Source organism: Brugia malayi (assembly GCF_000002995.4).
Source record: "Brugia malayi strain FR3 genome assembly, contig: Bm_v4_ChrX_scaffold_001, whole genome shotgun sequence".
NCBI lineage: Eukaryota > Metazoa > Nematoda > Chromadorea > Rhabditida > Onchocercidae > Brugia > Brugia malayi.
Genome location: NW_025062479.1, coordinates 24,104,486 through 24,120,370, shown reverse-complemented (window position 1 = coordinate 24,120,370; position 15,885 = coordinate 24,104,486). Strand labels below are relative to the sequence as shown.

The 15,885-nt window shown below is 23.1% G+C and overlaps 3 protein-coding genes across 3 annotated transcripts; all 3 read right to left on the bottom strand.

The window, feature by feature from the left end:
• Positions 1-41: 41 nt before the first annotated feature.
• On the bottom strand, positions 42-1,897 carry Bm18141 (Uncharacterized protein; the record flags this gene model as incomplete). Its single annotated transcript, XM_043075963.1, has 3 exons — positions 42-121; positions 458-730; positions 976-1,897. 3 exons carry the CDS (start codon positions 1,895-1,897, stop codon positions 42-44), a joined length of 1,275 nt encoding a protein of 424 aa, XP_042931897.1.
• Positions 1,898-2,262: 365 nt separating this feature from the next.
• Bma-wrt-9 (uncharacterized protein) lies at positions 2,263-6,675 on the bottom strand (the record flags this gene model as incomplete). The annotated part of the gene is made up of 6 exons (XM_043075962.1): positions 2,263-2,387; positions 4,221-4,288; positions 5,021-5,194; positions 5,424-5,512; positions 6,185-6,354; positions 6,567-6,675. The coding sequence occupies 6 exons, from the start codon at positions 6,673-6,675 to the stop codon at positions 2,263-2,265; spliced, it is 735 nt and encodes a 244-aa protein (XP_042931896.1).
• A 6,222-nt stretch (positions 6,676-12,897) lies between these two features.
• Bm11541 (Uncharacterized protein) lies at positions 12,898-14,627 on the bottom strand (the record flags this gene model as incomplete). The annotated part of the gene is made up of 2 exons (XM_043075961.1): positions 12,898-13,203; positions 13,452-14,627. 2 exons carry the CDS (start codon positions 14,625-14,627, stop codon positions 12,898-12,900), a joined length of 1,482 nt encoding a protein of 493 aa, XP_042931895.1.
• Between the last annotated feature and the right edge of the window lie 1,258 nt (positions 14,628-15,885).

Below are 15,885 nucleotides of genomic sequence, written 5' to 3'. Positions count from 1 at the left end.
GTGAAATTGCTTTGCAACATTGAATTAAAAATAGATGATGATCAGAGTTGTCGAAGGCCTGTTCGTTGTAGCATTGCATCATCCAAATCTACTGGTTGCTCTTGCTGCGGTATATAGTATACTGTAATTTTTTTACCGTATAGTTGTAGTTATCAGTATAACATAGCATATTATTTACTGCATAGTTATATTTCTCAGTATAATATATCATATTATATCGCACAATATTAAATTATTAATATTTTAACTGTTTGGCATTACTATTTAGCATTACTGTAACACACAGTGTCGATCGAAATGATACGGTACTTGATTTGGTTGGGATACTGTAGTTGCTAGTTGTACGAATTATTTGATTATGATATAGTAGATTCTAATTTTTGAAATAATGTAAAATTGGATGACAAAAAAAAAAAAACAAAGTTTGTTATAGTCTTACAAATAGTGGTAAACATACCAGAAGAATGATGATATTGATCTGGTTGATATGATTGAATGCCAGTTCTTGGATTAAACATTTGAGCTTGATTATCAGCAGTAGCACTTGTTGCTTGTAATGAAGGTGAAAGAATAGGAAATGGAGTAGCTACCGTAAATTCAGGTGAAATTACTAATGCACCTGCTGGTGCTAAAGTTGCAAAACTTGCATTATGATAACCAAGTTTTGCCATAAATTCTTCAAATGATGTTAATGGCCTTATTGTAACTTGATTGCTAGGAATTTGATTACCTGAAAATAATTTTTCACTTTTTCTAACTATATATAATTTCATTCAATGAAAATCTTTTCTTTTTGTTCACCATCTTAAAAAATAGAATGCTTGTTTGTTTCTTGAGAATTTGAAATTTAGTAAGATTTTTTAAAAAATAAATAAATATAATTATCATATTTATGAAAAACTAAACGACTTTTTACTTGAAAATGAAAAATTTATATTTATAAGGAAATAAAAAAAAAAATTGTATGGTGTTAACCGGATAAAAGCATTGGTCTTCCGGAAAGTTGTTGTGTTGGAATTGCGTTTATTGCAGGTGTCGTAAGAGTATGTGTTATTGGAGCAATTGATAGTGGCATAAATCTACCGTTCGAGTTAACATTTCTTTTAGCACCAGTTGTATCAAAATATGATGGTGAATTGAATGAAGCAACATGATCAGAATTAGATTGATCAAAATAATTGGGAATAGATTGAAATGATTGTTGAGAAGGTGAAGAGACAGGAACAGGTTGATATAGTGGTTGTGGTGGTGGTGGAGGTGGTGGTGGTGGAGCTGCAGTAGGATAAGTATTGGTTATAAATGGTTGAAAAGGTTGTGGCTTCAAAGTTGGAAAACCTGGTAATGTTGGAAAAGTAATTGGGAAAAGTGTAGGAAATCCTAAAACTGGATTTAAGCCTTGATTACATTGATTTAAAAAGCATGGTGTTTGTTGACATTGTGTTGTGCATGGTTCATGATTCTGATTTTGTCCTGGTTGAATAATTTGATTCTGATTTTGTCCTGGTTGATTAATTTGATTCTGATTTTGTCCTGGTTGATTAATTTGATTCTGATTTTGTCCTGGTTGAATAATTTGATTAGTTCCTTGTTGCTGAACAGAACCAAAAGCAAAATCATTTTGTTGTAATGGTAGCTGTGGTATTTGTTGACCAAACATATTTACCTGTTGTTGACCAAATGCTTTTGATTCACCACCTTGTGCTATTAGATGACTAGCAAAATTATGATTGCTATCATCCGAGAAATTATTGTTATCAGAATGATCTGAATCAGTTTCCAATTTACGATTGCTTAATGGAATAGCTAATGATTGAGCAATATTTGGTTTTAATGTTATTTCTGCTTTAACATCAATTTCTTTTCGCTTCTGCATTGCATCATTTCTATTCATCATCATAGTTGTTTTCAAATTTTCCTTTTCTTCAATTTCAATTCTCCTAAATGATAAGTGATGAATTTGTTTTTGTTTTTTTTTTTTTTTCCTTTCTATTACTAATTTAATGTCTAGAATTTTTATTAATTTATTTATAAATATAATTAATTATATCAATTTTTCTTAATTTTAGCTATTTGTTTATTGGTACAAAAGAAAAAAAAATGATACTATGATTATATTGATATGTTGATAAATTAGAATGATAACAATTTTAAATTCTAATGAAATTGAAATTTAGTTAGAGGAAAAAAAAAGAAAAAAAAACAGAAAGAAACTGCTTTACTTGTATTGTTTTTTCTCGTCAATTTTGTGAAAACCATTATCTGTCAATGTTTTTTCCCTTGTAATTCATCCAATTTTTCCTTTTTCAATGATTTCTCTTTTCGAAAAGTTGAAAGGTCGGTTCCTTTTGTCAATACTTTCACTATCTCATCACTAACATCCTTTTTGACTGTAATATCACATATGGATTATTAGTGATGAAAAATAAAAGAGAGTAGAAGAAAAGGAAAAACAAAAGAAAAATTTGGAGTAAAATTTCAATTACAATAAAAGAGAAAAGTTAACATTCTTCTTTACAACTTTTTTTACATTTCTTTTTTTTTTTTTTCCACCTTTAGTTTGATTAAGATTGAAATTTCACGATAGGGTTAAAATTTAAAATTGGGTTAAATTTTAGAACAGGATTTTATGATTTTAAATTTGAACAATTCTTAGCTATGATATAAAAGAGAATGAAGAATTCATACGTAGAGTGAGATCCATTTTACAATAATCATAAATAGATCAAATTGTCAACATAATATGATCATTGTTAGAATGAAATGAGAATAAATTGAATTTCACTTGCACCTATTTATCTGATCTATCTAGCCATCTACCTATCTATTTGATCTATCCATCTGTCTTTTTATCTCATCTGTCTACCTATCTGATCTATTCATATATCTGATCTATCTGATCCATCTACCTATTTGATCTATCTGATCTATTTATTTGATCTATCCATCTGTCTGATCTATCTGATCTATCTAATCCATCTACCTATTTGATCTATCCATCTGTCTGATCTACCTGATCTATCTAATCCATCTACCTATTTGATCTAACTGATCTCTCTGTCTATCTGATCTATTTATTTGATCTATCCATCTGTCTGATTTATCTGTTCTATCTAATCCATCTACCTATTTGATCTATCTGATCTCTCTGTCTATCTGATCTATTTATTTGATCTATCCATCTTTCTGATCTATCTGATCTATCTACCTATCTGATCCATCCATATATCTGATCTATCTAGTCCATCTACCTATTTGATCTGCCTGATCTCTCTGCCTATTTAATCTATCCATCTGTCTGATCTATCTGATCTATCTAGTCCATCTACCTATTTGATCTTTCTGATCTCTCTATTTAACCGATTTATCTATCTGATCTATCCGTCTGATCCATCTATCTACCTGATCTATTTATTTACCTATCTATCTATCTATCTAATCTATCTCTATTCCTAGTTAAAAATATTTTATTTATCCAATTAGATTTTTAGGATAAATGCCCCGATTATATCTCATTTTCTACAGGGATGCTATTAGTAATAGAATAGAACATGTATGTATGCATGTGTGTGTTTGTATGTGTATGTACATGTATGTGTATGTATGTGTGTATATATTATGTGTGTGTTTGTATGTGTATGTGCATGTATGTGTGTGTATGTGTGTATATATTATGTGTGTGTTTGTATGTGTATGTACATGTATGTGTATGTATGTGTGTATATATTATGTGTGTGTTTGTATGTGTATGTGCATGTATGTGTGTGTATGTGTGTATATATTATGTGTGTTTTGTATGTGTATGTACATGTATGTGTATGTATGTGTGTATATATTATGTGTGTGTTTGTATGTGTATGTGCATGTATGTGTGTGTATGTGTGTATATATTATGTGTGTGTTTGTATGTGTATGTACATGTATGTGTATGTATGTGTGTATATATTATGTGTGTGTTTGTATGTGTATGTACATGTATGTGTATGTATGTGTGTATATATTATGTGTGTGTTTGTATGTGTATGTACATGTATGTGTATGTATGTGTGTATATATTATGTGTGTGTTTGTATGTGTATGTGCATGTATGTGTGTGTATGTGTGTATATATATGGATAAAGTTTCTAAAATTTTTGATTTTCCGTACAGATAAACAATTCATTCATTGAAATGAGGAAATGAAGAGAAATTTTGGCAATGTGAAAAATTAGTAAACGACTAACAGTCAACAACTGGTTCCGGTGGATCCGGTAAACAATGCATTCGCCGTACCGTTACTTCATATGAAACACTGCAAAAATTTTTACCATTTTAAATTAAATATAAAATATTTTTGATATTACAAAAATTAATTAATACTTCTGCATTTATTACAAAAACAATTTTATAATTTTTCCACATTCGTTTAAAAAAAATGATAATTAATTAGCAATTAATTGATTAGCAAATAATATTTTTAGACTTAATCATTTGGCTAGCATTCCAATAAATTTGAGAAATTTGTAGAAATGTTGTAAAATTGATAAATCTCGAGAAAGTTTTTTTTTTTTTTTTTGAAACAAAATATGCAGAATTTTTGCTCGAAATCTTTATCAATCATATAGCATTTTTGCTCGTCTAAAAGTTTAAAATGCTAAATGATAAATTAACATAAAATTAATATTTTTTTTTAAAAAAAAATGATAAATTAATAGATAGCATAATTTTGTTAGAAAAGTTATTTTTATTACAAATAAAAAAATTTGTAAAAAATGTGCAAAATTCTTGATGTAAAACTTTTATTTATTTATTTTTCCCTCTCTCTCTCTCTCTTCAACAAGAAAATTAAAAGTAATTGTTATTGAGAAAACAAATGAAATCATACAAAAATAATTTAAAAAAGTTTTTCTTTTTTTTTTTTTAAATGATTTATTACAATTTAATGTTTACATTTAAATGTAAGATGTCATTTTAATTTGAATTTGAATTTGAATTTTTATTTTTCTAATCATTGCATATAATTAGAAATGAATTAAAAACTAACATATGTGTATTAGCATCTACTACTTTTCGAGCATTTGCTATCACATCAAAACTTATCTGTCGCCCATCCCTAATTACTTCACCACCGGTAATTGCTTCACCTGGACCAACATTTGTTATGCCAACCTCTTGCGAAAATCGCAATCCGGGAAATGTACAGCATTGTAGGAGTAATCTATAAATTAATACATATGACAAATTTAGATGACATTTAATTTTATTATAGTAAACAAATGGGTAAATTAATTTTCAAAATGCATTGTTCACTAACAATAATAACGACAATTCGTTATAATTTGTTTGATTATTTTACTTCTCATTAAATTTTTTTTTAAACAAAATTAACAAAATTTCTCTTTCTCGCATTTTTTTTTTTTTTTTTTTTTTTCAGGTTAAATTCTCACGGTTGTCGTGGATGATCAATATATTCGATACCACCAACCCATTGATCTTTTCGTAAACATGACAGATCAGAAAATTGACCGGAACAATTCTACAAAATGTATTTAAACTTTTTTTTTTTAAAAAAAAGGAAGAATTTCTCAAAAATTTTACAGAAAAAAAAAAAAAATTTTTTTTTTTTTTTTTTTTTGATGGATAAATAATTGTTTGTTTAGGATGAAAAATTTTCAAAAATTTATTTGTTTTAACATATTGGATGCAAATTTTTTAGAGTAACTTGTTTAAATAATTCATTTATAAAATTGAAATAAAAGAAATATATTCAAACAATCAAAATCTGAAATAATTTCATTCAAAATATTTAAACTTGAAATAATTCATTGTAATTTGGTATTGATAAGATTAATCATCAGACTTGTAATAATTTCATCAATTGAAAATAAATATTTCATTCAAACACTGTATAAAATTTTTATATAATTTAAATTTGGAATTCAAAATAATACCATTTTTTTTTTTTTTCATTAATTCAAGTCGTGTTTTTTTTTTGAAATTCAAAAAAAAAATTTTTTTTACAAATAGTAATAAATTTTTAAATTAAAATATTTTAAAATTAAAATTAAAAAACATATGGCATAAAGCTTACTGCCATTAGTTCACTTATATATACATATAATTCACTTATCTTTTTTTGCAACTAATAGAAAATTTTAAATTAAAAAATTCTAAAATTAAAATTAAAAATATAAAAAAAAAAACATACAGCATAAAGTTTATTACCATACGGATCACCATATGCTTTACTATCTTTATCATCTTCACGCATAAAACCATCTGCTTGTCCATTTGCATTTACCAGAAAATTGCTATCATCATTTTTACCTTTTAAATTTCCCACACAGGTTGGTTGTGCACAGCCAAGTATTGGTGCACCTAAATAAGTAATTAATATAAGTAATTGATAAATTTGATAAAATTTTTTGATAAAATAATTGATAAAATTAATATAAGTAATGTTAATATAAGTAATTGATTAAATTATTATTGTTTAAAAAAAGGAAAGAAATTATTTCATACTTTTTCTTTTTTTTTTTTTTTTTTATTCTTTAAATTTAAAAATTTGATTAAAAATTTAAAAAACAAACCTGAAGGTAGCACTTCAAAACTAAATGGTACACCAGTTGAGCCACAAAATGATGCAAATATTTGATATGATAAAGTGGAAATGAGTAATAGATAGAATAATTTTTTCATCCTGGTTTTATTTTTTTTACTTTTTTTTTTTAAAATAATATTTTAAATTTTAATAAATCAAATTTTTATCACAGTATTTTCACTTGACGATATTATTATCATTTAATATTATTTTTTTTTTTTTTTTGAATAAAAAACAAAAAACAAAAAATCATTAACATTGATAGAAATAGAAAAAAAAAAGTTAAAATGCGCTGAAAATTTAATTTAATTTTCATTAATATATCATTTTTCTTTTTTCTTTTTTTTAAATATATATGCTTTGCAATGTAAAATTGAAATTGAGGACATTTTAACTGGTCGATTAGTTTGTCACTGTAAAACTATCAAAAGAAATTTGCGGTACTTAGGAAATATTAATGGTGGTCATTTTCAAAAAAAAATTTGATTTAATTTTTTAAAAGAAAATTTGAACAATTGGTAAAAAATTTCAAGGGATGAAAAAAGAAGAGAAAAAAAAGAATTACAAATATATAAATTTTGGTATATTTAAATAAAATTAGTTTAAATAAATCACATTAAAAAAAACAAAATTAAAATTAAAATTAGTTTGAATAAATAAAAATTGATTACAATTTATAATTAATTTTTAAAAGGAAGATAAAAATTTTTGCGATAAATTTGTTGAAAATTTACTCTTTGTACTTCGAACTGGATTAAATCAACGATATATTTAATTAATTAAGAATTTAAATTAAATTTAAAAAGACTTAAATTCATGATATACAACAACAACCATAATATTATTATAAATTGATAAGATTATAAAATCTTAATTGTTTACTTATGTTTTTCTAATTTCTATTTATTATATGAAATTATTTTTATTTGTTTTTTTTTTTTTTTTTAATAAACGATAATTAACTTATTCCAGAGTAATTTCTAAAAAAAAAAATTTATGATAGATTTTAATAAACTTTTATAAAATAATTTAGTTTTTTTTTTTTCTTTTTAAATTTTCAATGAAATTTTATGAAAATAAATTGAATCATATTAATGATACTAAAAATTTAATACGAAATAAAGCATTAGATTGTTAATTTTAGACAAATTTAAATTTCAAATTTTTCCTTTTGTAGAGGAGAGAATTTTTGATTCTTATTTTTAAAAAAAGAAAATAAATAAAAAATATAATTCATACTTATTTCAAAGATGAAACTTCCATGAAAAGCAAAATATTAAAGGAAAAAAAAAACTTAATTTTCATATGAATTTAATTTGAATTTTTATGCATAATTAAATTTATGAATTTTTAATTACACAAATTTATTTTGTTAACTTAATGTATCTTTTATTCATCAATTTTTTTTTTTTTTTTTTTCATTTCTTTATTCGTATAATAATCTTTGTTAAAATATTTGATGAAAGTTTTTTTTTTAATTTATTCAATAACAAGTAGTTTTCACGAACAATAAGATTTAATATAACAGTAAGCAATTTTTAAAAATTATTAAAATACAAAAAAAAAAAAACTTTGCTAAAAAAACAAAATTTTTATTAATATTTAATTTACAAATGTTAAAAAACAAACATTTTTATTAATATTTAATTTATTTATAAATGTTAAAAAAAACCTGAATTTCATTAGAAACATTTCTAAATTTATTCAAATTTTTCTCTATCTAAAATTTCTTTTTCTCAATTTACTAATTTTTTTCCTGCTAACTTTTTTTTTTTTTTTTTTTAGAATTAATTGTATTAATTCATAAATCAGACAATTTCACATAAAAAATAAAAAAAAAGTCTCAATAATATTAAAAAAAAAAAATTCATTTATTAATTTTTGCAGCAAAAAATTTGTTTCTTATTTAATTTAATTAATTTTTTTTTTTTTTGTTTTTTTTTCAAATTAAAATTATTTAAAATAATCAATAAAATATTTTCAATTATAATTACTAAAAGCAAAAAAAAAAAAACGAAAGAAAAGAAAAAAAAGGTTATCCAAAGAGATAAATAAATGAATGAATAGTGAAAATGAAATTTGTTTGGTAGTGAAAGACATTCAATCTATTACAAATCGTTCTTGTCATACTTTTCGGTGTGTCACAAAAACTTGTATGTCACATTCTGTCTGTCCCATATGTATATCTTTGTGTATGTGTGTGTGTGTGTGTGTGTATGTGTATGTATGGATAATGACATACATACATATTCCTGGAATTATACGATTTTGATTAGGGATTGATGACAAAAGTTCGAGAAATGACAACGGAATGGTGACAATGATGACAAAATGCCAATATCCGTATTTTCTCTCTCAAGTTTCTTTTAAAAGTGTCATCTAATTTTCAATCAGTAAAATTATTGTTGACGATTGGAAAATAACGAATGAATGATAAACAATAAATAAATTTATATCAATTTTAAATGAATGATAAACAATAATTAAATTTATATCATTTTTTAAATGAATGATAAACAATAATTAAATTTATATCATTTTTTAAATGAATGATAAACAATAATTAAATTTATATCATTTTTTAATGAATGATAAACAATAATTAAATTTATATCATTTTTTAAATGAATGATAAACAATAATTAAATTTATATCAATTTTAATTTTTCATTTATTTTATTTAAAAGATATATTCAAAAAAAAAAAAAAAATGAAAAATTATAAATATATAAAATAAACTTATTTATTATTTAAAAATATTAGTATGGTGGATTTATTGATTTTTTAAATATAAATTAATAAATCGAATTAAAAAAAATGTAAATAAAAATTAATAAATGAATTACAAAAATGTGTAAATATGAATTAATAAATCGAATTAAAAAAATATGTAAATATAAATTAATAAATCGAATTACAAAAATATGTAAATATAATATACAAAATAAAATATACAGAAAGGTTTCAATTTTTCAATATACATTAAATATACAGAAAATGTTTCAATTTTTCAAATGCAGTACAGAAAAGTTTCAATTTTAGTGATACAAAATTAAAATATAATTTTAAAATTTAATTTGATAAGAAAAAAAAAAATGAAAAACAGAAAGAAGAATTAATTTTTAAATGTTTATAAATTAATAAATGAATTCAAATTCATTTTACATTCATTTATCATATTGTTGACGTTATTAAATTTATTTTTTTTTTTTTTTTTTTTTTTAAAATTTCAAAAATATTTTATATTTAGTTTATATTATCTTTTTAAAAATGAGAAATGATACATTTTATATTACTCATTCTTGTTTTTATAAAATTTTTTGATTTAAATTTATAATTTAAAGTATGTAAAACTGTTAGCATATTTTACTGAATTATTAATAAATCATAAAATTTGCATACATTTATAAATTATACACTTTTTTGTTTTTATTAAAAATTTTCATTAAAAATTATTCAAATTTAATTTAATCAAAAGTAATAATAATAAAAAAAAAAAAAACGAATCAATGATGGAAAGATTAACAATAAATATTAATGTTTTGTAAAGTATTAATCAAAAAAGTTTTTTTAAAAATTTTTTTTTTTTAAATTTTAAAAATCTCTTTAAAAAATCTTTTTATTCAAAACATTTTCTTTTCTTGACAATTTTTTTTTTTTTTTATATAAATTCTTAATAAAGTTTTAATTTTTTTTTCCTTTTTGATAAAATTAATCAAATCTGAGTGGAATTAGTGATAAATTATGAATTTCTCTGAAGCTAAGATAATTTAATATTTTACTGAAAAAATTGTTTTCTTAAATTTTACTGAAAAATTTGTTTTCTTAAATTTTCATGGAAAATTTTATTTTCTCAGACATTCATGTTGATCTGAAATTAATATTTTAAAAAACTGCAACATGATCAAAAAAAAATTAAATGTGAATAAAAATTGCTTATCAATTAAATATAATCAATTTATGATTTAGTAAAATGGATTTTAATTAAACTAAAATTAAAATTCATTTTTATGTTTCTAAAAATTTATTTTTCAAAACATCATATAAAATTTAAAAAATTTCAAAAATACATTCATTATCTTTGCCAATAATTTTCATTTTTTTTTTTAATTATTAATTAATTAATTGCTCATTATTTATCCATTAATCGTAATTTTCATTTTTGAATTATTAATTAATTATCCATTAATCATAATTTTCATTTTTTGAATTATTAATTAATTATCCATTAATCATAATTTTCATTTTTTGAATTATTAATTAATTATCCATTAATCATAATTTTCATTTTTTGAATTATTAATTAATTATCCATTAATCATAATTTTCATTTTTTGAATTATTAATTAATTATCCATTAATCATAATTTTCATTTTTTGAATTATTAATTAATTATCCATTAATCATAATTTTCATTTTTTGAATTATTAATTAATTATCCATTAATCATAATTTTCATTTTTTGAATTATTAATTAATTATCTATTAATCATACAACATGAAAAAAAGAAAACAAACAAAAAATGCATACATGAAAATATTTGAAATTATAATATTTCACTTTGCATATGAACTAATTAACATACAATTTAATGATTTAATCATAAGTATGATTAAAATTTAATTCAAAATGATAAAAAAAGAATGATAAGTGATAAAAGATTACAGTAATAGTTTGATATCAAAATATGCAAAAAAAAAAAAATACAGAAATCGAATAATCAAAATTACAATTAATTTTATCACACATAATTAATAACCATTTGCCTTTTTTTTTTCTATACCTATTCGATTATTAAATAAAAATTAAAAAAAAAATAATTTAAATTAAAATATACACAATAGCAAGAAAACTGGATTATAATACAGGTCACGTCACGTTTAAATTTGAAATAATTAATGTTATATAGTTTGTAATGATGCAATAATTTAAAAAAAAAAGTCATAAATTTGTTACGTTTCCAGAAAATTTTATAATGGAATACTAAAAATAATAATAATAATTTGATTATAATTTACAGTTTCAAAAAATTAATTTGTATGTATAAAAAATGCAAAAATTAAAAATAATAATAATAAAAATATGATAATCGATAATAATAAAAGTAATTACTATCACAATTAATTAATGTATTTCAAATGAAATTTTTTCTTTTTTGCTTTAATTATATATATGAATTTTAAAGATTTGAAATAAATATGAAAAACTGTATTGAATTAATCAAATATTAATGAAATTAAAAATTTAAAAAATTTTCCGTTTTTTTTTTTTTTTTTTTTTTTTGAGTGAAAAATCTTTATAACATTTGAATGTGTAAAAATTATAAATGAAATTTAAAAAATTTACATATGTGCAATTAAATTCATTTGCAAGGAAAATTTTTAACGTTTTTTTTTTAAATTTAAATTTATTAAAAAAAAAAAGATTGAAACAATTTGTGACAGCAAAGCATCAAATTTACAAAAATATAATTTTAAAAAAAAAAAATTTTTTTTTCATCAATTTAAAGATAAATTCGTTTGTTTGTTTATTTCTTTTTTCATGCAAATGAGAATTAAAAATTTATTTGAAAAAGTTTATTAATATAAAAAATTATTGTAGAATTATTTAATGTAATTAATTTCTTATTTACGCATTGCGCATTAATTCAAAAAATTTTATAAAATAATTCATTTAATTATATAATAATAAGAAATATTAACTGTTATTTATATTTTTTGCATTTGTAAAATTTTTAATTTTGATAACCTGAGGAAAGAATTCATTGACTAGAAATAATTTATTATTCAAATACTAAATTAGGATGATTAAAATCATAGAGAAAATTTTAAATAAAAAAGAAAAAATGTTTGTTTACTTGTTTATTATAACTGATTTTATTGATTAATCTAATCGATTTAATTAATTAAAAAATTAGTTAATTAATTAATTTCTTTTTTCAAAATAATGCTAATTATTTATTATTTCTTTCCTCATCAATTATTTTTGTCAAATAAAAAGTTATTATTTGTTGATGTTTCCAAAGATGATTGAATGCTTCTTTCTTCATTACTGAGATCATCGGTGACATTCTCATTAAGCAAAAATTTGTTATTTGTAGAAATTCCGGATGATCGTAAATTTTCACTATTAATTTCACTATAATCGATATGAGTCCAATCAGGTGAAAAGTTATTATTTGTAGAAATTCCGGATAATTGAGCTTTTTCACCAATGCTAAAATCATCGGTGTTACTTTCAGCAGGTGAAAGGTCATCATTTATGGAAATTTCAGATGATCGAATATTTTTGCTATTAGTATGATCATCGTTGATATTTTCATCTTGACGAAAATTTGCCAATTGTTGAAATTTCCGCATTTGATCGCAAATTTTCATCATTAGCAAAAGAATTCCGTATCAGATTTTCCGGAACGGTTGTTGTAACTGATAAAGATACATTTTTGGATACTGTATGATCATCAATTATGAAAGTATTATCATCGCTGATACTTTCATCTGACGAAAAATTGTCAACTGTTGAAATTTCCGCATTTGATTGCAAATTTTCATCATTAGCAAAAGAATTCCGGATCAGATTTACCGGAACGATTGTTGTAACTGGTAAAGATACACTGTTTGGATACTGTATGATCATCAATTATGAAAGTATTATCATCGCTGATACTTTCATCTGACGAAAATTTGTCAATTGTTGAAATTTCCACATTTGATCGCAAATTTTCATCATTAGCAAAAGAATTCCGTATCAGATTTTCCGGAACGATTGTTGTAACTGGTAAAGACATACTGTTGGGTACTGTATGATCATCAATTATGAAAGTATTATCATCGCTGATACTTTCATCTGCCGAAAATTCGTCATTGTTGAACTTGATCGCAAATTTTCATCATCATTATCCAAAATGGATTGTTAACTGAAGTGATATCATTTCTGCCTGTTTTGAATTTTTGTTGAAAAAATGAATTTTCAGTTTTAGCGATTATTGACGAAGGTGATGACTGCAATGCTATAGTGTTAAAAATATTGTCATTCTTATCAGTGCTGCTTATCAATTCTTTATCAGTATCGCTAGCAGTAGTAGTAGTAGCATTAATTTGAGATTGTAAATTTAATGTATTTAATTTGTGTAGAAAATTTGAATCAGATGATAAAAGTTCATTCATTGCTTGCTCAAATGATATTGAAGTGGAAACAGATGGTGATATTGTTGATGCAATTGATAACGATGAATCATCGCTGATAGCATTTTCCGTTTTAAGTACTGTTAATGTTTGATGAATAATTTTTTTATGATTCATATTTTTATCAGCAATTTCTTCAATTTCAGGAATAGATGTTGTTCCAGTTGTAATTTGATCATTTAAATTTTCATCCAATGTACGTCTGGTAATATCAGATTTTATTGAATTTATTATTTGTGATATTGTTGTTGGAGTTGTAGTTATTGCATTTTCAGTATTGCGATTTTCCGGATCAGTTTCTTCTATCAATTCTTCAGTATCATCATATGATACTGACGAATTATCTATTGAAATTAAGCTATTATCATGCTCATTAGCATTTTTAATTTGATTATTGATTGTATGCAAAATTGATGTGGTTGCCATTTCCGGTTCCGATCTTATTTGATGCATTTTTTGCAATGATAAACTTTCCATTGTTAATTTTGCACCAGGCGGTATTGTCATATCATTTGTTTGTTGTGTTGTTGTTGTTGTTGATGAGAGTGAATCATCGGTATATAAATCATTGTATATTTCATTTTCATCATACAATAAATCATTTAGTGAAATATTTTGATCATCGATATTTGATATAGCTGTTGATGATGAATCATACATATTTGATTCATTTAATTTCGTATAACTTACTTCATCCAAAATTAAGTAATTATAAATATTATTGTTATTATTACTTGATCGATTCAAATGTTTAGCATTAAATTTTGATGGTCGCATTGTTATATTAAAAACTGTCATTGGTATTGGAGTGATTGAAATTTCTGAATTCGCAAGTTTTGCATCAATGTCAACTTCATTTTCCATATCAATTGCAATTTCAGGTGTAATCGTTGATGTTTCAAAAAATGTTAGCCAATTGTTTATGCTTAATTTGATGCTGTTGAGGTGCTGTCGACTGTTTGATGATCAGAATCAGGAATTTCCGGATTAAGAATTGATTGAGGTTTAATTGCAAAATTGTCATCATTAGTACTTGCAGCAGTAGTAGAAGTTAATGATAAGCTATCATCGATTATTAGCTCATCATCTTCTTCGGGAATGAAACCGATAACTATTGGTTTATCTGATGAATCATTTGTTGTTTGAGTTATTGATAAATCAGGTTTATCAGGATGACTATTGGTAAGCTGTGATGAATCATCGGTCCCTTTCATTATTTCTGATATTTCATCAAACGGTGAGAAATCATCCGTTATCAATAATTTATTCGTTGTCATTGACAATTTTTTATCATCTGATAGCAAGGAAGTATCAGTTACGCTTCCGGTTAAATCCATTACATTTTTCGGAGAGTTATTTGTTAGAATTGTTGAGAATTCGGTGGTAGGAAATGAATTACTTTTTCCGGATGCTAATTGTTCCATCACTTTATCATCACTTTCAGTTGAATGTATCTTTTCTTGAATGAAACTACTTTCTGGAAATGTTGATTGTCCGGAACTAATCTGTGGTACTTCCAAAATTGTTGTCACACTATCCATTTTCATTGTGTTGCCATTTTCAACCGGAATATCCAATATATCATCCGTATGAGGCGTAATCATATTTTTCATTGGTTCAGTAATTATCTCACCTCGATTTAATTCGGTTTCCGCTTCTTTTATTCCACTAATTTCAACATTTCTTTTTCGGCAATTTTTGTTGTTTCAAATTTTTCATTTAAATGAAATGAATTGGAATGTTTCTGTTGTGAATTCAAATTTATCAATTCATCGAGTGTTGTTGAAGTAGATGAAGTAGTCAAATCCTCTAAAAAATATGCAAAATCATTGATATCTGATGATGGTACAATTTTTGATTGCATTAAAGTTTCCAAATTTGTCGCACCATTTTTGTCAACAAATTCTGAAACATTTTTATCATTCATTTCATTTGTTGATAACTTATCAGTAGCAGCACCAGTAGCACCAGTAGCAGTTATCATTTTATCATCGATTGGTGTTACTTTTGAAAAAATAGTTTCCAATAAAAATTTAGCATTTTCATCAGTGAATGATGTATTAATGTCATCCAATGTGACATCTGATAAATTTGTTGTTGTTGTTGTTGTTGTTGTTGTTGT